General features: G+C 38.7%; 2 protein-coding genes across 3 annotated transcripts; both read left to right on the forward strand.

Annotated features, from left to right (window-relative positions):
- The first annotated feature begins 81 nt into the window (after positions 1 to 81).
- On the forward strand, positions 82 to 15,128 carry LOC103512194 (protein kinase C and casein kinase substrate in neurons protein 1-like). The gene is made up of 4 exons (XM_008476949.1): positions 82 to 118; positions 14,201 to 14,338; positions 14,438 to 14,577; positions 15,084 to 15,128. The coding sequence occupies exons 1-4, from the start codon at positions 82 to 84 to the stop codon at positions 15,126 to 15,128; spliced, it is 360 nt and encodes a 119-aa protein (XP_008475171.1).
- A 76-nt stretch (positions 15,129 to 15,204) lies between these two features.
- LOC103512187 (protein kinase C and casein kinase substrate in neurons protein 2-like) lies at positions 15,205 to 22,814 on the forward strand. 2 transcript variants are annotated; one of them, XM_008476943.3, is made up of 6 exons: positions 15,205 to 15,437; positions 16,435 to 16,555; positions 17,845 to 17,952; positions 18,607 to 18,794; positions 20,904 to 21,157; positions 21,400 to 22,814. In XM_008476943.3, exons 1-6 carry the CDS (start codon positions 15,220 to 15,222, stop codon positions 21,507 to 21,509), a joined length of 999 nt encoding a protein of 332 aa, XP_008475165.1. In that variant the 5' UTR covers positions 15,205 to 15,219; the 3' UTR covers positions 21,510 to 22,814. The 2 variants fall into 2 exon arrangements, with proteins under 2 accessions (XP_008475165.1, XP_008475166.1); XM_008476944.3 differs by lacking the exon at positions 17,845 to 17,952.
- Positions 22,815 to 22,875: the final 61 nt, after the last annotated feature.

Consider the following 22,875-nt stretch of genomic DNA (forward strand, 5'->3'; position numbering starts at 1 on the left):
AAATTGGAAATTCCAAATTCCTCCTTCCTTGGAAATTCCAAATTCCTCCAAGTTTCATGAAAATTCATTTACTTTCTCCGAATGAGAATACGTGTCAAATCGAAGAGACTGCAGAAAGGTAACATGTAAAAGTCTAACCACGACATGGAAACTCTTGCCACCCCAAGTTACAGAATTTTCCAACTACATAATGAATGAAAACTGGGGGAAATTCTTCGAGAAAACCCTGAATTCCACGTGTATGACCCACTTCTAAAAACCTATGACGTCAGCATTCTGGAAGTAGGTCGAATTCTGTTATTGAATGGGGCCTAATTTCATTGAAAAACTGATCCTGCAAAGGAGGCTGTTCCTGAGTTCACTTTCGTTTTAACTCTCAACCTCTCACATCAAAGGCTCCTTTTTCCCGGGGCGAAGTTTTTCCAATATATTTTCATCAGGAGCTAAAATTTTAACATTTAAAGTTTGAATATTTTATTTTATCAGTTTTTAAATAACAGAGTTTCAGTTGTCCCTCATAAAATCACGCTTTCAGCTTTCGATTATTATTATTTTTATTTACATAAATTTGAGTTGTTCGTTATCTTTTGAACGAGAAGAAAATGGAGAAAATGCGACGCAATAAAGGCTGGCACAAATCTGGATGGTATAAAGACTTCGGTAAAAAAAAATGTTTCTCACAATTTGATCAATTCAATCACTTTTTGGGTGTTTGCTCTAAGATTTTTCAACAAATCATGGGGTACTAAATTTTATTTTGCGTTAATATAATTATTTTTTCTCAAGTTCACTTTTTAATTTATTTATTTACAGAAAAAAGTAGATAACAATAATAACATGAAACCGTTTGTTTAGTTTTAAATTTTTATTCAGTTGAAATGTAACGAGATTTCTTTTCCTTTCTTTTCCATTTTATGTTCTGTAAGAATAACGATCATTTTGGGTGAGTATTAAATTTCCAATGACTTACTTTTGTGCTAGTTTGAATCAATCTGTACTTAAGGGAAAATAGTTTTATTAACTTTTTTTATTAAATGAATTCCTTTCTTCAATCATCATTATGATTCTTTTTGAAAATTTGGTTGTACCTACTTTTTTTCTGGATACATTATAAATACATAGACATCAATATTTTGTAGAGAAGGAAAGTTTGGTACAAAATGTTGATGCTGTGATTTCCTTACAGTACTGTTGTTTACATAGGTACCTATTAGTTGTTTTTTTTTTTTTTTTTTTTTTTTTTTTTTTTTTTTGCTTCAGGTACCTACCTAATTATTTTAAGGTAGGAACGGCACAAAAAAATCCTTTTATGAAACATATCAATATAGGTAGGTAATCAAATGTTTCCACCCAGTGAGCGCCATGCTCCAGGACTCACAAAATCAAATCAACAAAATTTTCGCCTTCATCCAAGAAACCCAAATCAAAGGATTTTAACCTTAAAACTGACACAAAGTATGCCTATTATTGCTATGTACCTATTTCTTTTCTATTGCTTTTTATCTATTAATTTATTTTTCCTTTTCTTAGGCCAAAATATGTGATGGGAGAAACGTAATGAATAACAATAATATATTAATCTCAGTACTATTTCTCTAAACCCGGATAAAACTCAGTACCTACAATTTATTATTTATATATTTTTTTATTAATTAAATCTCAATAAACCTTTCTCCCATCCCGTAAATGGCCTAAGATGCTTAATTGGGATGTAAAAATTTATACTTAATAAAAAAAAACTGACATCTGTCATAAAATCCACTGTGTTATTGATATTGACTGCATAGAGGTTTGCCTAGTCAGACTCACTACTTGTTTACTAGTTATTCAAAATGATTATTACGAGTATTTACGATAGTGGCAACTTGGATAGGATGATAATAGCGAGTAACTATTTGTGATAGTATACGAGTACCAGCAACAATTTCTATCGTTCAAGGTTATGACAGTGCGCTTTAATTTGACTTGGACAACAGAGTGATGTCTCCCATTATAATCAAACATATGTAATAGTCATGGGGTTTAATGTCTCTGTATAACTTACTGCTATGCGTTTTTTAGTGACGGGAGGATAAAATCCGCCCCGAGTGAGAATGGACCCCGCGACCTAGCGCTTACATGGCAGAAACGCTACCCTCCAATTCGGCTACAAGCTACCCGCCTATACTGACATTAACATCACCCAGCCTGAATGGGGCCAGGAAAAACCAGTGACCAGTGATTCCTCACACAGTTTTGTGCAAACCGAACTGAGCATGTGAACGGCGACATTTTTACTGTCTCAATATTTACAAAACGGGATGCGCAAGTCAGTTTCAGTTTGTGCAAATGGCTTGAGCGTGTAAACCCACCTTAAAAGTACATGACGGTCAACCGTTCAGAGACTAAAACCTTGCTTGCTGATTAACAAATTATTATTATTATTATTTAATTTTGACTTGCAAAGTCATGCCAGAATGTTTAAAACGTGTAAAATACTGATGTTCGCGTCATTATATTAGGAAAGATGGGTAAATGGCTAGATAGTGTTATTGCATGTTGCCTATGAGGTGAAGCCCTACAAGGCGCAACTTACTCTCGCCTGGGTATGAATTCCTTTAGGGGAGGAGGTCATGTCCCCCTCTCCCCCCTCCTCCCTGTCAGGCTCTCCCCTCCTTCCTTTCTCATGCCTCTCTATCTTCTCATGTCCCTCTTCCCTCTCTCTCCCTCCTAGTTATGTTGTCCTGCTCTCCTCTTTCCTCCCTCCTTTGTCAGGCTCTCCCCTTTACCCCTCTCTCTTTGTTATGTTCCCCTTCTTTCCCTCAAAGGAGGGAGGCGGGGCAGAGATGTTAGGGATTCCTTATTGGATTAGGAAGAATCTATACATACTGTACACTACTCATTATCTCATTACCTTTGTCAGGCTCTCCCCTTTACCCCTCCCTCCTTGTTATGTTCCCCTTCTTTCCCTCTAAGGAGGGAGGCGGGGCAGAGATGTTAGGGATTCCTTATTGGATTAGGAAGAATCTATACATACTGTACACTACTCATGATCTCATTATTAGACAATAACTTGAATAACAAGGAGCTTGGGGAGGTCTCATCTGACCATTGCCTTCAAGTGGGAGTAAGGGATCCCTCAATCTCTTACCTCTCTTTCTCCCTGCCTCGGTGGTGTAGTGGTCAAGTCGCTCGCCTGGCAATCAGGAGGGTGTGGAAGTGGGAGTAAGGGATCCCTCAATCTCTTACCTCTCTTTCTATTCTCCCTGCCTCGGTGGTGTAGTGGTCAAGTCGCTCGCCTGGCAATCAGGAGGGTGTGGGTTCAATCCCAGCCATGGAATTTTATCCTTTCCTCGTGCGAGGGAGGGAATAGTCTTTACAGTTAGCGACATTGCTTCCCCCTTCTTGCTTTTTGTTAAATTCTTGTCAAAAAAAAAAAATCCTTGTCATCAAAGCTTCTGTACTTTTGTTAAAACAGCTACAGATACCTTACCTACTCGGCTACTTGGTAACTGGTTTTTTGCAAGAAAAAAGCATTGAAACAGGATTTTATCATTTATTTACTTAAATTAATTTGCAAGTTTGACTTTTTTATGTTATAGGGCACCATTCTCTAATAGTTGTTTTTATACGTACACCAGTGTGTGATACTATACGTTGTTGTAGTTAACTTGTTATTTAGGTAGGTATACTTAATACATAGGTATGTGTTGTAGGGATTTTTAGATGATCTAACTAAACTAAAGACTAACAGACCAAAAACTTCAACCAGAATTCTGGCCTAGTGTCAATGAACTCTGCCTTATTAATTTGATAGCTTAGATTTTTAAAGATAATAAAGTAAAAAAAAAACCTCTTCAATCTATTTCGGCTCAAACTTTTAATTTTGAGAACAAGTCTATGGAGAGAAATATAATGAATAATTTATTATCATATTCTACCAACATCGAAGCCAGACCTCTTCGGTGGAAGTCTAGCTTGTGGCTTTACATTTTGGATGATACCTTGCATACCTTGCTTTGAAGATTTGTACTTACTATTTTGCTGATCCCACAGTCCACAGTGCTGGTCCCATTCCCATTATAGGGCCTCCTGCTAAGGTCTTATCCTTCGGAAAGCGAAAAGAGTTATAGGAAGACAGGATAGGAAAAAACTGGCCTTTCCGAGAACTGATGTTATCTGTTTAGGATAAAATCCGCCCCGGACGGGAATCGAACCCGCGACCTAGCGCTTACACGGCAGACTCCCTACCCTCCAAAATAACTGGGCTGGCTTATAAGGTCTTTTCCGGTCGTAAATTCTAAAGTATCTACTTGATCAGATGCCTCTTTAAATTATTTTTTCTGTTGGTACTTGAAGACCTTTTTGAGAACGAGCTAGGATGTTGAATTGTCATAAAGTTCGTCATTTTACTAAATTCTGAAGAGGCTCTCTGAGCTTCACCACAAATAATGTTGTGATTTCGAGATATTTCAAGAAATTGATTAAATTACTCCCCGTTCCTCAAAAAGTGTCCCCCTCTTTGGAGATGTCCGTTTAAGGAGATTTCACTGTACTATGGATTTCTCGTACGCTCTTTAGATTCCACTGTGAATTCAAAGTACATAGATAAATTCTTGTCTAAGCCTTATAGGTCATGAAACGTTCACCTGGATTTCTGTAATCACCCTGTAGATTGTAGAATATTTAGCATGAATTCACAAAGTACGCGGGCAGGGGAAATTCTTGGTTCTGCCTAGACACTGTGGATGTCAAGCATCAAGTTGTATAATAGACATGTACCTAGATATAGAGATAAATCCTACATACATAGATATAGTCAGAGAGAATGGAGGAATAAAACTTCCACACTAACTGTTTGGTATACAGAACTGACTAAACATTAATGCATTACGAATCATTTTCAAAGTTCAGATTTCATTTTGAAAAAGAAGAGAGAAAGAGAGAGAGAGGGAGAGAGAGAGAGTGAGAGAAAGAGAATGAGAGAAAGAGAGAGGCGTCCTCAAAGGGTTTTAAATCCGCAATTGGAAAGCCAACACAGAAAGTAGGTAAGTAAGACCCTTTAAAAAGTGAGAGAAAGAGAGAGGCGTCCTCAAAGGGTTTTAAATCCGCAATTGGAAAGCCAACACAGAAAGTAGGTAAGTAAGACCCTTTAAAACCTTTTGCTTGAAAATCGTAAAGCTCAACATTTTGACGCTGTCCATATTTGATTTGGTTCTGATTTGATCATATTGGACAGTTCTGAAGAACGCTTATTGTAATGTTAGTTTAGTAGGTACCTGCATATGGCGTAATGAGAGTAAATATACCTACCTACATTCCATGTACTGAAGCCTAAAGTCCAAACTGAGTCTAATCCTAAAACATAATACTGTTCTAATGCTTAAGTCTAATGAATAAAGTCATCAGCTCAGTGACGGATATAGGAAGGGCAGAATACAGTGCTTATTGTAATGTTAGTTTAGTAGGTACCTGCATATGGCGTAATGAGAGTAAATATACCTACCTACATTCCATGTACTGAAGCCTAAATTTAAACTCGGTTAAAACTAACTCTTGGATTAAATTGAGTTTTAACTTTGTTTGTGGCCCGGCCATTCTTCTTCTTCTTGTATAGTGCCGTGTCCTAGTGAACGTTGGTGATCATGATTTCCACTTACTCTCTGTCCTGGGCGGCTCTGAATAACTGTTCTGAGGATTGTGCAAAACATTTTCTAAGATCCCCCAACCCGGCCATTAGAGTTTAATATTGTAAACGCTGCGCTGAAATTCTCCTATTATTGAGGTCAGGTCCTTTCTTGCTGTGAAGAAGTCTGTAAAGGCTCGCTCAATATCCATTAAAAGTTATATTTCTAAGTAGAGAAGGCACGTAGTATGTAAAAGGTCAGCACTTGAGCTACATCTAGATGATTTTCATTTCAAACTGAAGTACTTACATAGGTCAAAACTTGTATGCTATACCTATTACTATGTCTTGTATGCTTGTCTTATAGCTATGTGTTGACAGGAGGAAATAAATTAAACACATCCCCCGGGCCGGGCCGATGTTTCACGAAGCTGTGGAATTTGTATCCCCCTACGTTTCCACCAGAAAACAGAAAATTACTTTACTCAACAACGGACAACAAAGAAAATAGTACAGGCTACAAAAGCAGACATCACATGAATGAGCTATTTTGGGTCCAGGATGAGGCACACAGTCCATTTTAATTCCGATCATTAAGTTCTAACCAGAGGGTTCAGAGGGCTTGAAATTTTACTACCAAAGGCACTGATGTATATGTATACCTATAGGTACCTATCACACCCCTGTAGTCGATATCGGACAACTAAGGGGATGCCCTCTGTGAGCAGACAATTCTTTGGTTCGCTATAACTCCCGGACAAGTCGGTTATTTGTCCGATTTTTAACAAATTTGGAAATCACGCTTAACTCACCACTCCGATTTTTATTAAATTTGGAAATCACGTTTAACTCGCCTACAGCCAAAGGATATTTCCTCCTTAAGTTTTGCCCTCCATTGAGCCTTTGGGGGCCCCGTACGTATATACAGGGATACCGGTAGGTAAACTTTTGATTTCTGACGTCACAACATACTATTTTAGATAGGTACTTATTTGACGTGCCGACGACAGAGGTGGAAAATTTTATTCAACAGAAAAAAACGAACACAGTTTTGAAGTTTAAATCGAATTTTGACTTTCCTAAGATACTTCTTTTTTTACCAAGTTTGAGATCAGGTTTCAGATTTTCAAGTATGCAATAGGATGAAGAAAGTGTAAAGGTAGAATTCCTAGGCACATAATAAAACCTAATATAGGTACGCGTGTTAGGAGTGTTTGTAAATTTTGTAATCGAATCCTGTTGGTGTTGTTATTGAGTGCTGATAAGTTCCCCTATCAGTTGAAATTCCAAACCTACACCTCACTCACCAGCTCAGACTTTACCATAGATATAGGAATAGGATACAACTAGGTAGGTAGGTAATTATTAGTTATAGGGTCATAAACTGAAATACAAGCGTCATAAACGTTTTACATTCCTATGAACTTATGAGTCTTATGACACCTCAGTCCTCACTCACTGATATAGGTGTTTCTTTAAACTTCAAACGTTTACTTTTCTCTATTGTTTTTAGTCTCAAGTTCCCAATTTGTTGGTTTGAACTTTGAAATTATTGCTACGTTCCTGAAAACTATATATTTTACCCACTTTGCTTTTTACATTTCGCAAAATTGTGACGTCACAACAACGATTATAATTGGTTATTAATGATAATTTTATCGATGTTGGTTTGAATTTTGAAATTATTGCTACGTTCCTGAAAACTACATATTTTACCCACTTTGCTTTTTACATTTCGCAAAATTGTGACGTCACAACAACGATTATAATTGGTTATTAATGATAATTTTATCGAACTATACTACTCTTGTTAAAGCTCTAGGCAGGAAATAAGGCTGAGCTAAAAGTAACACCAGTAACAATAAAACTAGAAAGCATTTCCATTCTATTCTAGTGGGTAGCAGGACCAGGACAAAACAAAATAATAATTATGATTTACCCTGTATACGTATACCTGTTGACAATACCGTGTTGTAATCTTATCAGTGGAAACACCCGATATTCTAATCTATCCATTGTAGGTATACCAAGTGTAGAGGCTTGGAGTTTTGGATTATTGAACAAATCTCCAGGCCTATATTTGATTTAGGGGCAAATACGAAAATTCCACGACGACACTCTAAAACCGAGGAATTCAACAAAGTTTCAAGAATTCACATTGGTTTGAAATCATTACCATGTTCCTGAAACAACTTTACCCACTTTTTTCCATTAGGCGCTTTAACACTTGCCTGTCGTTCGCGATTTACCCACGTTGCTCTTCACAATCACATTTCGCAATATTGTGACGTCACAAAAGCTATTATAATGGTTAGGTATGATAATTTAATTGAATTATGTACTACTAAACTATTTGTTAAAGCAGTAAGCAGGACACAAGGTAGAGCTGAAAGCTGAAAGGAACGCCAGTAAGATCGGGATTTACCAGGTTGGTAAGTCAGTTTGTCTCGAGAGTGAGAATAATGGAAATCGAGGATTACTCTGAATTCTGAGTAAGTAAAAGTATGGCCGGGGTAATACAGGAACGCCAGTAAAACTAGGAGGCACTTTCGTTCTATTCAAGTGGGCACTTTCATTCTATAATAAAATTATGATTTACCCTGTATACCTGTTGACAATACCGTGTTGTAATCTTATCAGTGGAAACACCCGATATTTTTATCTATCCATTGTAGGTATACCAAGTGTAGAGGCTTGTAGTTTTGGATTATTGAACAAATCTCCGGGCCTATATTTGATTTGGGGCAAATACGAAAATTCCACGACGACACTCTAAAACCGAGGAATTCAACTAAGTTTCAAGAATTCAATCGTTCAATCATCAGCTCAGTTTTTTGGTAAACCTAAATCACCTTTGGGATTGTTTCTAACCTTGAAATTTTATCGATCTTGAAATTCCAGCAGAGAAATTTTAGATAAAAAAAAAAATAATAATAACAAAAGCAAGTTAATCTAGTCACAAAAGCAAGTTAATCTAGTCACAAAAGCAAGTTGATCCAGTCATAAAAGCAAGTTGATCCAGTCATAAAAGTTGCTCTTTTGCCATTACACAATCACCTAGCTTAGTCGATAAATATTTGTGTTAATATTTGCTACAAATATTGAACATGAATATCTGGGTCATTGATCAAAAGAAGTGAGTTTCAAGTTTTACCTAAAGGTACCTAAACTACTTACATAACTACCTACTTACTTATAGGTTATAGGTTATAGGTAAGTACCTACATGGGTGTGAAACATCAAACATTGTGTGATTGCAAAAAAAAACTACACCACTGAGGTGAATCACCAACACACACATAGAGGTACATAGCATTGACCTTTCCTGGTTTCCTCCTAGCAACAACCATTTCCAATGAAAATAGGAGCCAACTAGAAAATCAAGGTTGGTATCTTGAGAACAGCAACGCGAGTTTTTAGACGGTGCACCAACCTCAGTGGTTAGCACGGTGGACTCTGGACCTGAAGGTTTGTGGTTCGAGTCCAAGTCAAGTCATACACTTGAGCGCAGTGTATTAAGCTAGGGCTAAGGATGACATTTGTGACAAAAATTTATGCTTAACACAATAAAAATTCTTTTTAAAATACCTTTTTTTTACGGTTCCAAGGAATGGTCCAAAATATTTTTTCAAAGCACTTCGAGACGACTGTGGGACACTTCAAATACAAATGGTTCCAAATTATTCGTACTCGAGTGTAGGTACTTATTTTGGTTATTAATTTTCTCTCGTGTCGATAAAATGTGTGGGGATTTCAATTTTCGTAAAAAGATTGAAATTTTTCCTCTCAACTTGTTTAATGATTATCACGTGGTAGTCAAGTAAGTAGATATAGGTACTTGTTTTAAATTATGTTCTATCTACTAGTAATCAAATTGTTGAACATACCATTTTTGGTGTCAGTTCCCTGGTGTTAAGCACTTTTGAACTTGAACTCTGAAAATTCTGGAGGCTCACATGCTGATTCATTTGGACACGGATAAGTAAGTAAGTACTGTGGAAAAAATCTGGTGTGAACATCACACGACTTTCCTAATCCTATTGAATGATGCTTATTTGAGTATTATTTTACCCTAACTTTTACCATATCTCTAACCGTTTAATTGGTCAATCAAAATACCGCCAAGCGCAGCACCTATCTCAACTAAACGTTTTCTGTTGCATCCTGCTTGTCACATTTGTGAACTACATACCAAATTTCAAGTCTCTAGCTCATACCGTTCCCGAGATATTGTTAAACTAGATCGAAAACCGCCAAAAGCGGTAAAATGCCGCCAACTAATGCACCGATCTTAACCAAAAGTTTTGTGTCGCATCCTTGTCACATTTGACAGCTACATACCAAATTTCAACTCTCTAGCTCTTACCGTTCTCGAGACATGTAGGTACACTTGCGTGCAAATATTTTGGACCGATTGATTTTAGAACTTTTTCAATATCAACAGCCAGCCTAGTTAGCTTAGTTGGTAGTGCGTCTGCCTTGTAAGCGCTAGGCCGCGGGTTCGATTCCCGCCGTTGACTGTTGTATCTTAATTACCGTGTGTCCTGTGTCAGTAATTTCTATTCACTGCTTAGCTCCATGTATTGCGCCTGTCTCTCTATTCAATTATGAAGAGAATTTGAAGAAGTGTGTTTGTGTTTATAAACAAAATAGGTTCTTACATAAGCTTTGCTTACTTCAAGATTCAACTTCCGTTAGCTTTCTTTAATCTTCACCTTCTTTTTCTTTCTCTTCTTATTCTTCTTCTTTTTCGTCATCTCTTCTTCATTCAAATTCCTCCTCCTCTTCCTTCTCATATTCTCTTCCACTTCTTCTTCTTTCATCTAGTCTAGTCGAGATAAATGTTGGTAGGTAGGTAGAGCGGGTATGCAGGGTACTCATCAGTCAATTAATCCGTCTACTTATCCCTTTATTCACGTACTTATACTTTTCATCTTAACCTAATTCCCATCTCAGATATTCCAACTAAAGGTCGGAATTGATGCCTAAAAGATTTGCTTCATTCAACCTCTTATAAGCAGGTTCTAACTTCTTAAGAGTGCTTCTCTTTTGGCATTAAATTCTTCATCAGTTACCATTGACAGTTTATCATTTACTATATTCATTAGAGTCATTAACCATCTCACAGATGACTCATTAACAGAGGCCCCTACTCCATTAACAGAGCCACTCACTCATTAACAGAAGTACGAACACACGAAATGTTGCGTCAAATTTAACGTGCCTAATAGAAGGGTAATTAATTTAAACACTCACAATAGTCATATTTCAGAATGTAAATGGGTAATGAGTTGTACACCGTCATGAAACGTTAACAAATCACGAAGTAAACAAAGTATAGGAAGTAAGACTTGTAAGCACAATAGATAGAAGTATCTCTAGATTCCTGTAGTTCCACTTCCATAGATAGGCGGCATAGACCTGTTAGGACAATTGGGTTAGCGTTTTGTTTGAACGGTGTAACTGGGACATCCCATTGACTTGGTAGTAGAACATTAGATCCAAGAATTTCATAGAAACTATAGTTTAGAAGCACTGGAGCAACCGTCGTGCCCGAGTGGGTATCACACGAGGCTTGATTGCCGCAGGTCCCGGGTTCGATTCCGGCCGGGGTCGAAGTTTTTTCCGGGGTGCACTCAGCCTCGTTGTTGTTGTTGTTGTTGTTCTAGCGGCTTTAGCTGTAGCCGAATAATGATAGCAATAAAGCCTCGTGAGGACAATTGAGTAGCTATTTTGAGAACCTACTGTGCAACGTATGGTATTATGTACAAGATAAATGGAAGTTTCTTTCTATTTCCCTTGAAGTACGCACTCAGGTACCTGTACCTCCCCAGCGTTATTCCGTCAGACCACTTGACTCGGCGTAGCTGTGATTAGCTGATAAGTCGAGTGCTGATAAATACTTTCATACCTATCTACCTACCCGCTATCCGTATCGTCAGTTCGTCACTGAATGTTTCGCTGCTTGAAGTAACGAGCAATATCAAATTCTCCCAAAATTTAGGGAATTTGGACTAAGAAGAAAAGGAAAAGATTGGTATTTCACTGCCGTTCTTACTTCGTAGCAATGGACCAACTGCTACATTAGACGCGAATATGAACAAATCCAACTCTTATGATGTAAGGGTGTTAAAGTAAAAAGAATAAAATAGGTACGTGTAGGGTCTTACGTTAGGAACAATCTGCTACTTTTCCGTCGATAACTATAGTCTGTGACAGCTATGCCTTTGCCTGGGATCTTTTGGGCTCTAGACTATGGAGCCAGCAAAGGCCATGTTGAGTCAGTTTAATATTGAAGTGGCGTGGGGTGACACATGCTCAATGAGCATTGCTCATGTACTCATCATTATTGCTCATCACTAGTAAGGTGTGTTAAGTTTGTGATAACCGTGCTCATTATTACATTGATGTAGTGAGTTAGTCACTCGGTGCTGAGCTGAAATCCAATCTATAGAATGGGTGTAATCTTGTGATAACCGCATTAGATCGATATGTGAATAGTCAATATTGTACAATGTTCCTACAACAGGGTTTTGCCCATCATCGACAAAAATTTGTACTCATAAAAACGGCAGTGAAACACTTTTTTTTCAATACACTTTCCATAAGGTGAAAAAAGTGAGAGCAATTAATAAAATCAATATCAATATGTAAGCAATCACCCTGACAGTTAACAATGAGCATTTATTCATGATAACTTAACGTGTTAACCCAGGTTATTTACCATCAATTTGTAATAACACCCATGTAGGTACGTTTATTAGGTCCATGTCCCCCCCTTGTCAATACATATTTATCCCGAACAAACATCGCCAAGACAAGAGAGAGGTTCATTATTATAACCTTTGTCCTAGTTTTTGTTTATTGAATAAAGCAATACCTACCTATAACCTAGAATTTGTACGAATCGTTATTGATTTTATTATTGGAGTATTTGATATCAATTGAAAAATTCTCTTGTCTATCCCAGAAGTAGAAGCTACTGCTACATAATGCGTAGGTATTCCTGATTGTCTAGTCTAGTCTAGAATGAACTAAATTAATACTGAATAACACAGGCTATTCAACGGTTCAGAGCTTACATACAAAACATTAGGAAAGAAACAACATTTCAAGAATTTAGGGAGCCAGTCTAGTTAGCTCGGAGGACGCGTAAGTCCTAGGCCGCAGGTTCGATTCCCGCTCGGGTCGGATTTTATCCTAAACAGATAAGGTTCCTTCTCAGAACGGCTGGCTTTCTATCCTGTCTTCCTTCTCTCTTCGCTTTAGGGATGATAAGACCTTAGCAGTTATAGTTCCCTCTATCAAACCTCTTTAAAGCACACATGGCCCTGTCGCTTAAAATATAAATAAATACCTAAAACCTCTTTGATAATGAAAACACCAGGCGAGCGTCTTGACCACTACGCCACCGAGGCAGGTGGTATTCCTGATTGTCTAGTCTAGTCTAGAATGAACTAAATTAATACTGAATAACACAGGCTATTCAACGGTTCAAAGCTTACATACAAAACATTAGGAAAGAAACAACATTTCAAGAATTTAGGGAGCCAGCCTAGCTAGCTTGGAGGACGCGTGTGCCTTGTAAGTCCAAGGCCGCAGGTTCGATTCCCGCTCGGGTCGGATTTTATCCTGAACAGATAAGGTTCCTTCTCAGAACGGCTGGCTTTCTATCCTGTCTTCCTTCTTTCTTCGCTTTCGGGATGATAAGACCTTAGCAGTTAAAGTTCCCTCTATCAAACCTCTTTAAAGCACACATGGCCCTGTCGCTTAAAATATAAATAAATACCTAAAACCTCTTTGATAATGAAAAAAAAAATCAAGGATTCAGATTTGATTTTCACCCGAAAGGAAGAGTTAAGGATGGAAAATTGTCTGCGGTCTTCCATAAGGAAATTTTCCTTGTACTTGGATAACTTTATTTACAACTTAACCAAACCAACCATCTTCAACTAATGTAACCGGATGCCATAAATTCGTCAGACCAAACTCCTAACCCACGTGTTTACTTGGATCTGAGCACACACAGACAAATTTGAAGTGACAAAATGATTTCGGATGTAGCCATTATACACGCTTCATAATCAAACAATGAAAAATAATTTGTTACCCCAGACCTAAGAGACACATTAGGTATATTTAATTATTATGAAATTATTAATGTAAACTTATAATCTTATCTTTAATGCCAATTTTGTTCAGGTTCTTCTCAATAGTGGGTTTCATCGTCCCGAAATCGAAGAGAGGACAGGATGGGGCCCGTTCCAAAAACGAACCTTATCTAATACTAATGTTGGATTTCACCAATATTTATTCAGTCATTAGAACTCCTGTTAAGCTAACAGCCAGTTAAGCTCCATTTGATTTATATAGCCTTAACAGGGCTGTTAAGCTAACGGGCTGTTTGAGGCTGGGAAGAAGGTTGGTGAAATCCACATTAAGAATAAGAAGAAATAGTTTTTCACTTGACTGAATTTATCTGTTCCGGATGAAGTACGCCACGGGCGGGAATTGAACCTAGGCCTCCAAGCAACCTAGACTGGCATAGTCGTATGTTATATTTCCTAATCAAATGCTCCCTCTGTTTCCCCCCAGGTCCAGAGTATGGCACTACAGAGGCTGCGTGGAAGGGCGTCCTAGTAGAAGCAGACAGACTTTGTGATGTTCATGTGAGAGTGAGAGATGAGCTGTGCAATGATGTCATACAACAGGTCAAGCAGTGGCAGAAAGTACGCCCCGGGCGGGAATTGAACCTAGGCCTCCAAGCGACCTAGACTGGCCTAGTCGTATGTTATATTTTCTAATCAAATGCTTCCTCTATTTTCCCCCCAGGTCCAGAGTATGGCACCACAGAGGCAGCGTGGAAGGGCGTCCTAGTGGAAGCAGACAGACTTTGTGATGTTCATGTGAGAGTGAGAGATGAGCTGTGCAATGATGTCATACAACAGGTCAAGCAGTGGCAGAAAGCACTTGTAATTGTTCATTTCAGTTCACAAATACACTTCTTTGAAGAAAGTTTACATTAATAAATTTATCCTGATAAGAGAGCAAGATGTTGAGGTGTTTTATTCAAGAACGGTCCCAAAAACAGAGATGGATTTTTGAGTAAAACTTCAAGAACTAGGAACAAGTTTTTGATTCCCATTGAAAAACATAATATTGAAAATGAAGTGCTGACTCTTGACTGATTGAGTGCATGTGTTGCTGAAATGCTGTTTTGCTGAAATTGCTGAAAATGAATATCCTTCATTAAGTTGATGTTAATAAATGAATTGAGAAGGAACCTTATCTGTTCAGGATAAAATCCGACCCGAGCGGGAATCGAACCTGCGGCCTAGCGCTTACAAGGCAGACGCACTACCTACTAAGCTAACTAGGCTGGCCTGTGTAGGATGAAATCCGTACAAGGTAGACGTTGACGCGCTATCTCTCAAGCTAACTAGGCTTTCTTAACAACCTCTTCCTTTCTATTTTCCAGCTGAAGAAAATGCAAGACCGTGTCCAAAAGGCAAAGGAAGGATGAAATCCGTACAAGGTAGATGTAGACGCCTTATCGCTCAAGCTAACTAGGCTTTCTTAACAACCTCTTCCTTTCTATTTTCCAGCTGAAGAAAATGCAAGACCGTGTCCAAAAGGCAAAGGAAGAGGTACAGAAAGCCAAGGAGAAATACGAGCTAGCACTACAAGAGTTGAACAGCTATAATCCCAAGTACATGGAAGATATGAGTGTAGTGTTCGATAAGTGTCAGGAGATGGAAACCACACGGCTGCAGTTCTTCAAAGATTCTCTCTTCTCCATACATAAGTGCTTGAATATTTCCCAGGACCCAGTGTAAGTATTGTAATCAGGAGGACGTGGGTTCGATCCCGTCCGAGACATGAAATTTTATTGTTTAAGATTGTAACCAGGTAACCACATACACATCCGCCGTTCAAGTAGGTACTCGTATATTAAAATATATTTGACTAGGTTGAACATGATGTTACTGGAGCAGGAGTCAACCCATAGTGGGAAGGCCTAATACAAAATTTTTGGTATTGAAATTATTATTGATTCCAATTCCAATATGTATTTGGCACTCCTTTTACTTGTTTTATTTTTTATTTCAGTAATGCAACATCTTAAATTAATTTGTATCCTCAAATGTTGCTATTCCAGATTGCCTCAAATCTACCGAGCTCAGTTTCAAGCAGGGTAAGTAGTCCCGGTCCGAGCACTGTACGACTACGAGGGTGCGGAAATGATGAGCTCAGTTTCAAGCAGGGTAAGTTCCCGGTCCGAGCACTGTACGACTACGAGGGTGCGGAAAATGTTGAGCTCAGTTTCAAGCAGGGTAAGTTCCCGGTCCGAGCACTGTACGACTACGACGGTGCGGAAAATGTTGAGCTCAGTTTCAAACAGGGTAAGTTCCCGGTCCGAGCACTGTACGACTACGAGGGTGCGGAAAATGTTGAGCTCAGTTTCAAACAGGGTAAGTTCCCGGTCCGAGCACTGTACGACTACGAGGGTGCGGAAAATGATGAGCGGGTGCGGAAATGATGAGCTCAGTTTCAAACAGGGTAAGTAGTCCCGGTCCGAGCAATTTTCCATTGACGTGACTTCTAAACAAGACCTTCAATTCTGACTTGTTTTTCTTGTTTCAGGTGAACTCTTTGAGAAACTGGAGGACGAGGATGAGCAAGGTTGGTGCAAGGGGAGGAAGGATGGCCGGGTGGGTCTGTACCCGGACGTGGGTTCGATCCCGTCCGAGACATGAAATTTTATCGTTAATATTGTTTAAGATTGTAACCACATACACATTTTGTATCCTCAAATGTTGCTATTCCAGATTGCCTCAAATCTACGAAGAGTTCTATCACACGATTAACAATGCAGATCATGAAAAGGACTTGAAGTGGTGGTCAAACAATCACGGTGTTAACATGGCCATGAACTGGCCCCAGTTTGAGGTACGCTTGTCCTATCATTCTGTAGAGGGAATCTCTGCCCTTTAGACTTTTTTTTAATGTGTTTCCAAACAAACATTCATTATTAGATTTCTTGTTAATTCCTAATTTTTTTAGCCTTAAGATACGATTTTTTTGTGCCCGAGTCCCCAGAGTTAGTACCTACTGGAACATCAGTTGATGGTTCTTCAGTAGTTACTGAACTGTAGACCCGGGCATAGTAATACATAGGTATTACACTACGAGTATTCTTTATGTGTTTCCAAACAAACATTCATTATTAGATTTTTTGTTAATTCCCAATTTTTTTAGCCTTTAAGATACCATTTTTTTGTGCCCGAGTCCCCAGAGTTAGTTACCTACTGGAACATCAGTTGATGGTTCTTCATTAGTTACAGAACTGTGGACCCGGGCATAGTAATACATAGGTATTACACTACGAGTATTCTTTATGTCTTAGTTCTTTGTTTTATTTTAGAATGAGCATTTCCAATTTCAATTTTTGTTGCTCAGTTTTGTAGTACTAAAAATTCTATTCTTGCAAGGGTAGATTTTTTTTTTTTTTCAACCATGTTAGTATTACCTACCTATTTTCATTTTTGCCTGTGTTGCTTCAATGATTTTTGTTTGATCAAAATATCCACAGAATAGAATGTTTTTCCATAGTTTTGAACTTGTCGAAGCTTTTGTTTAGTTTACACATTTATTATTGTTATTCAATTTAATGTTTGTTATTGTCACATTAGTGAGCGTAGGTGTTAAAATCAAACAAAATTGAGACCTACAAAATGTGGGGAGAAAATGCTTTCGGTAGTGGCCCTTAACTAAGAGTAATATACAAACTTACCAAGGGGGTGATCTTGATCACCTAAAGAGGAGAATTTTGATTTGGGACTAATTTGGTTGTGGGTTTGAGTTAGGAAAGGGGGAATCTTGGTTTCAAGTTACTAAAGATGGGTGATAGTTCTCTTTTATCTGTTAAGGGACTACAGGATTAGCATCCTACGGCACAGACCTCAGGACACATTTTAATTTTATTTAATATTTTTATTATTATTATTTTAATTTTTATGTGCTTGCTTCAATTTATCATTTTATCACACAATTTTTGACATTTTTTCTCTCTTGCAACTACCCATTTTGTTATGATTTCGTTTTTGTTTTTGCTCTGTTCTCCCTGATATTATTTGTTTTTGACCTCTCTGTTTTGTTCTTCTCCTTTGTTGCATGGTTATCGGTTGCTTGTGTGTTGTTACTGTGTGTTGTGTGGTCGCTACTGGTCGCTACTCCAGGACTACACTGAAGAGTTTCGCGACATATCCAAGGGCAAAATAAAGGAGTCGCTCCCTGCCGGCAATATAACGCTCATCAATCAGCGACCTGTCGGCGAAGATCTGCATGTAATTATTTTTTTATTTTAATTTTAATTTATTTTTCATTTTAACTACTTTTGTTGATTTTTCTTCTTTCTTATAACTAGGACAACGATCTGTGTTTATTAAACAGAGAGAACTCAACTACTAAGGTCTTATCGTCCCGAAGTCGAAGAGATGAAGATCTGCATGTAATTATTTTTTATTTTAATTTATTTTTATTTTAACTACTTTTGTTGATTTTTCTTATTTCTTATAACTAGGACAACGATCTGTGTTTATTAAACAGAGAGAACTCAACTACTAAGGTCTTATCGTCCCGAAATCGAAGAGAGAAGGAAGACAGGATAGGAAAAAGCCAGCTGTTCCGAATCCCATCAGGATTTCGAGAACGAACATTATCCCATCAGGATAAGATCCGCCTCGGGCGGGAATCGAACCCGCGGCCTAGTCGAAGAGAGAAGGGAGACAGGATAGGAAAAAGCCAGCTGTTCCGAATACCATCAGGATTTCGAGAACGAACATTATCTCATCAGGATAAGATCCGCCTCGGGCGGGAATCGAACCCGCGGCCTAGTGCTTACAAGGCAGACTCGCTACCTTTCAAGCTAACTAGGTTGGCAATACATAAGTGAAAAAGAATGTTTGGTGAACTCACATGTCTACTTCTCTCCTCCCCAGGATCTGCCCAGCGTGAACAGCAAGAATCACCTGAAGAAGCCAGCAGCTCTCATCTCCCACAACAACAATAACAACCGCATCACCAGCTCCGATATAACACTTCCTCAGCAGCAAGATGGTAAACATGGCAAGTCATCACCCAAGTCTAACAGTGGAGAGATTATACAGCATAGCAACAAGACCATCACGTAAGTCCAACATAATTATATTTCCTACAAATAATAATAATAAATACCTAAATAAAGCACGGTTAGCCCAGTGGTACCGCTTGTTTGCCATGCAGAAAGTCCCGAGTTCAAATCCCATCATCGACAAAAATTTGTACGGTAATAATAAATACCTAAATAAAAATAAAGCACGGTTAGCCCAGTGGTACCGCTTGTTTGCCATGCAGAAAGTCCCGAGTTCAAATCCCATCATCGACAAAAATTTGTACTCGTTTTTCGATAGCAAATATTTCAACGGGTTACTTTCTGGTGTTCTCGTGTTGACCCAGCCCTTTTTTAGGATCTTTGATAGAGGGAACTATAACTGCTAAGCTCTTAACAACGTCCGGAGAGCGAAGAGAGAAGGAAGACAGGATAGGAGAACAAACCTTATCTGTTTTGGATAAAATCCATCCCGGGCGGGAATCGAACTCGCGATCTAGCGTTCACAAGGCAGACGCGCTACTACGGGATGGGCATGCTACGACACAGACCACATGCGTCTAATGTAGCAGTTGTTTTATTGCCGCGAAATAAAAACGGCGGTGAAACACTCATCATCACCTAAGCCCACCTCTGAAGCTTAGGAATAAGAGCAAACAGCCCTAAAAGTAGGTTGAGCTTGTGCGAAAAAGTTCAAATATGAAACACTCAGGAAAATCAGAAATGTTTCTTATTTGGTGAACCGATGATACATATACCTACCATTTGAACGGATTAAACAAATGTGCCCACCCCAAGTTATGGTCGCAGTGACATAGGGCGTTTATTATAGCCGATGGCCCTAATTATACCAATACCAATATGGGAGGGACTGGTTTGGTAGGGTGGGAGACACACACCCCTCACAGGTTGGAGATGCATTTGTGGTTCACTTTGTATTTTGCATGCTGCATGCCCCTTCCATTGCCCAGATGTCTTCTCAGGTCTTTGTCTGCCTCTCTCATTGAGCTTGTGCGAAAAAGTTCAAATATGAAACACTCGGGAAAATCAGAAATGTTTCTTATTTGGTGAACCGATGATACATATACCATATACCTACCATTTGAATGGATTAAAAAAATGTGTCCACCCCCAAGTTATGGTCGCAGCGACATAGGGCGTTTATTATAGCCGATGGCCCTACTTATACCAATACCAATATGGGAGGGACTTTGGTTGGGTGGGAGACACACACCCTTCACAGGTTGGGGATGCATTTGTGGTTCACTTTGTATTTTGCATGCTGCATGCCCCTTCCATTGCCCAGATGTCTTCTCAGGTCTTTGTCTGCCTCTCTCAAATGTTCTCCAGGTAACGCCAACTTGAAGCATCCTGTATGTGGTAGAACTTTAGTCATACTGTAAACTCCGCAATATTTTCATACATACCCTGTATGTGTGGAGTTCAAGATCCAAATCCAATAAGATTAGCCAATTTGATTATCAACGTTCAGTAATGGACATGGTACCAGAAGAAGTTTCCCTTGTATCCGACCTGTTGAGTTGAATTGGTAGATAAAAGATCGAGTGTACACATGTAAAGCCTCAAAAGATTTAAATTTGGATCAATCCCCTTGTTTTAATGCCCTGTTTCGTCTTTAGTCTATTGTACGTAAAGAAAGTTACCAAATGGGATAAGATTTACTGTATTATTTCCTGTATTTGGTTCCAGTAGAAATTAGACTTGAGTTATTTTCTTAGCATTTTTCCTTTTCCAGATCCTGAGTTTTAGCTAAAATCGCTCCTTAGTTTGATTATTCAACAGGTAACTTCGACGCTTCGTCCCTGTACCGATGATGATGCTCAGACAACACAGACTTTTTTTCTTCTTCTGGTTTTCTCGCTTTAAATCGTAGGGTTCCTAAAAGAACTTTTCAACCACTATTCTGTTTCTTCTTCCTAGCCCTTTTCCTATTTAAATAGGGTCGGCGTTTCTCGTCAGTCTCTTCCAGGCAGCCCCTTTTTCGACCACTATTGACAATAGTAACGACACTAATGACTAATGACTATTTATTTTAACACGTTAACTTCTCATGTTCAGGAACGGTTTCGACCACTATTGACAATATTAATTACTATTTATTTTAACACGTTAACTTCTCATGTCCAGGAACGGCGGGGCCAGCACGACTACGAACGGGCGAGGTGTCAGTGGCGGAACTCCCACACACAACGGCACCGCCACCACCCCGACCAGTGGAGGCGGGAACCATGGGGAGAACAACCCGTTTGACGAGGAGGAATGGGATGAGGAGGGGGGCGAGGGGAGCGACGTGCTCGTGGACAACGGAGAGCCGGGAGTCCCGGTCCGAGCACTGTACGACTACGAGGGCGCGGAAAATGATGAGCTCAGTTTCAAACAGGGTAAGTAGTCCCGGTCCGAGCACTGTACGACTACGAGGGTAAGTTAATTGCTCGCGCCGCGCCATCCCAAGTTTAATATCATAAGCCACGGCAATGAAAATGAAAGCTCCTTTTTGCGTTTAACCTAACCCTATAATAGCACTAGTCACTGCTCATTTGTGACGGTTCCTTTTTGTAGCAATTTTCCATTGACGTGACTTCTAAACAAGACCTTCAATTCTGACTTGTTTTTCTTTTTTCAGGTGAACTCTTTGAGAAACTGGAGGACGAGGATGAGCAAGGTTGGTGCAAGGGGAGGAAGGATGGCCGGGTGGGTCTGTACCCCGCCAACTATGTCGAACCCGTGCCCTGAGTCTCCCCCACTCACACCCACCCGCTATGAGCGAAATGTATACTTCTGAACCACACTGTATGACGTGAAACCTCACCCGTACTATGAACAAAAATAATTCTCGCTCTCAACTCAGACCTGAACACATTTTGGCCAATCAGATGTTTGGAATTGATACTTCAGTGACACTTGAGAGCCAATGGGACAGTGTGTTTCTACCTTCATGTTGGATTCCACCAATATTTATTCAGTCATTAAAACTCCTGTTAAGCTAACAGCCTGTTAAGTTCCATTTAATTTGTATTGGCTTAACAGGGCTGTTAAGCTAACGGGCTGTTTGAGGCTGGAAAGAAGGTTGGTGAAATCCACCATTAGAGTTGTATCCGATTTCAAATCGAGTTTGCAGCTGTCAATGTTGGAAAAATTATGAGTGAAAAGAGAAGGAAAACATCATGTTAAATATTTCATTCAGTCTTTGCTCATGCACCAAAACTGTAATATTTACTTTCCGTAATCTACATTGACTTGAAATTCCCATGTAGAGATGTTTCAGTTGATGTTGATCAACCATAGTTTAACCTAGACAGTCGTTATCGACGCAATTTTAGATTTAAAAAGATTAATTTTGAAAATTGAGAATCGTTTTCCAAAAATTTCAAATAATGTACCTACTCTTTGAAACCTGGACCTTTCCTGGGAACCAAGTTTCCGTACAAGATATTTACCTTGTTTTATTTTCATCTACGAACTTCCATTGTTTTATATAGAATTTTAATCGATTGTCTTTCCCCCGTTTAATATCTTATATTATAAGAACATTTTCCTATAATATCAATAAAAATATGGTTAGAATTATTAGAGTTTAGACAATAAAAATAACTTACGAAGCACGGGGTTAAATTATGAGGCCAATGTCTATAGCTGAATATTCAATATCATGTGGGAGTCCATTCGAAAGTGCTGGGTTCGAAATTTTTCTTCTTGATTTTTTTTTTTATTTTTATTCCAGTTTCCTTGAATTATGTCTATTCTAAACTCTTCTAACTCTTACTATAGTTTTAGATTGTATTATTATTGTTCGTGTGTGTGGTGTGTTTTATCAATAGCTTGTGATTGATGTATGTCCGGGTATATAGATTTCAAATATCTGATGTTCGTGTAACTATACTTATCAATCAACCCGACCATTTGTATTATTATGGGAATTTGTGTGTGAAATGATTACAATTAAGTGTCACTTTTGGATTGTTTAACTTTGTACAATATCTAATCCAACCAGGGACATTTTTCATGTGAAGTATGTTTGTCTTGTAAGTTTTACAGGCAGAAGAGATTATTGAACTTTACAGTTCCGATACGATACGTTAAGTTATTTGGTTCATGATAA

Source organism: Diaphorina citri, unplaced genomic scaffold (assembly GCF_000475195.1).
Source record: "Diaphorina citri unplaced genomic scaffold, Diaci psyllid genome assembly version 1.1 scaffold807, whole genome shotgun sequence".
In the NCBI taxonomy this organism is placed as follows: Eukaryota; Metazoa; Arthropoda; class Insecta; order Hemiptera; family Psyllidae; genus Diaphorina; species Diaphorina citri.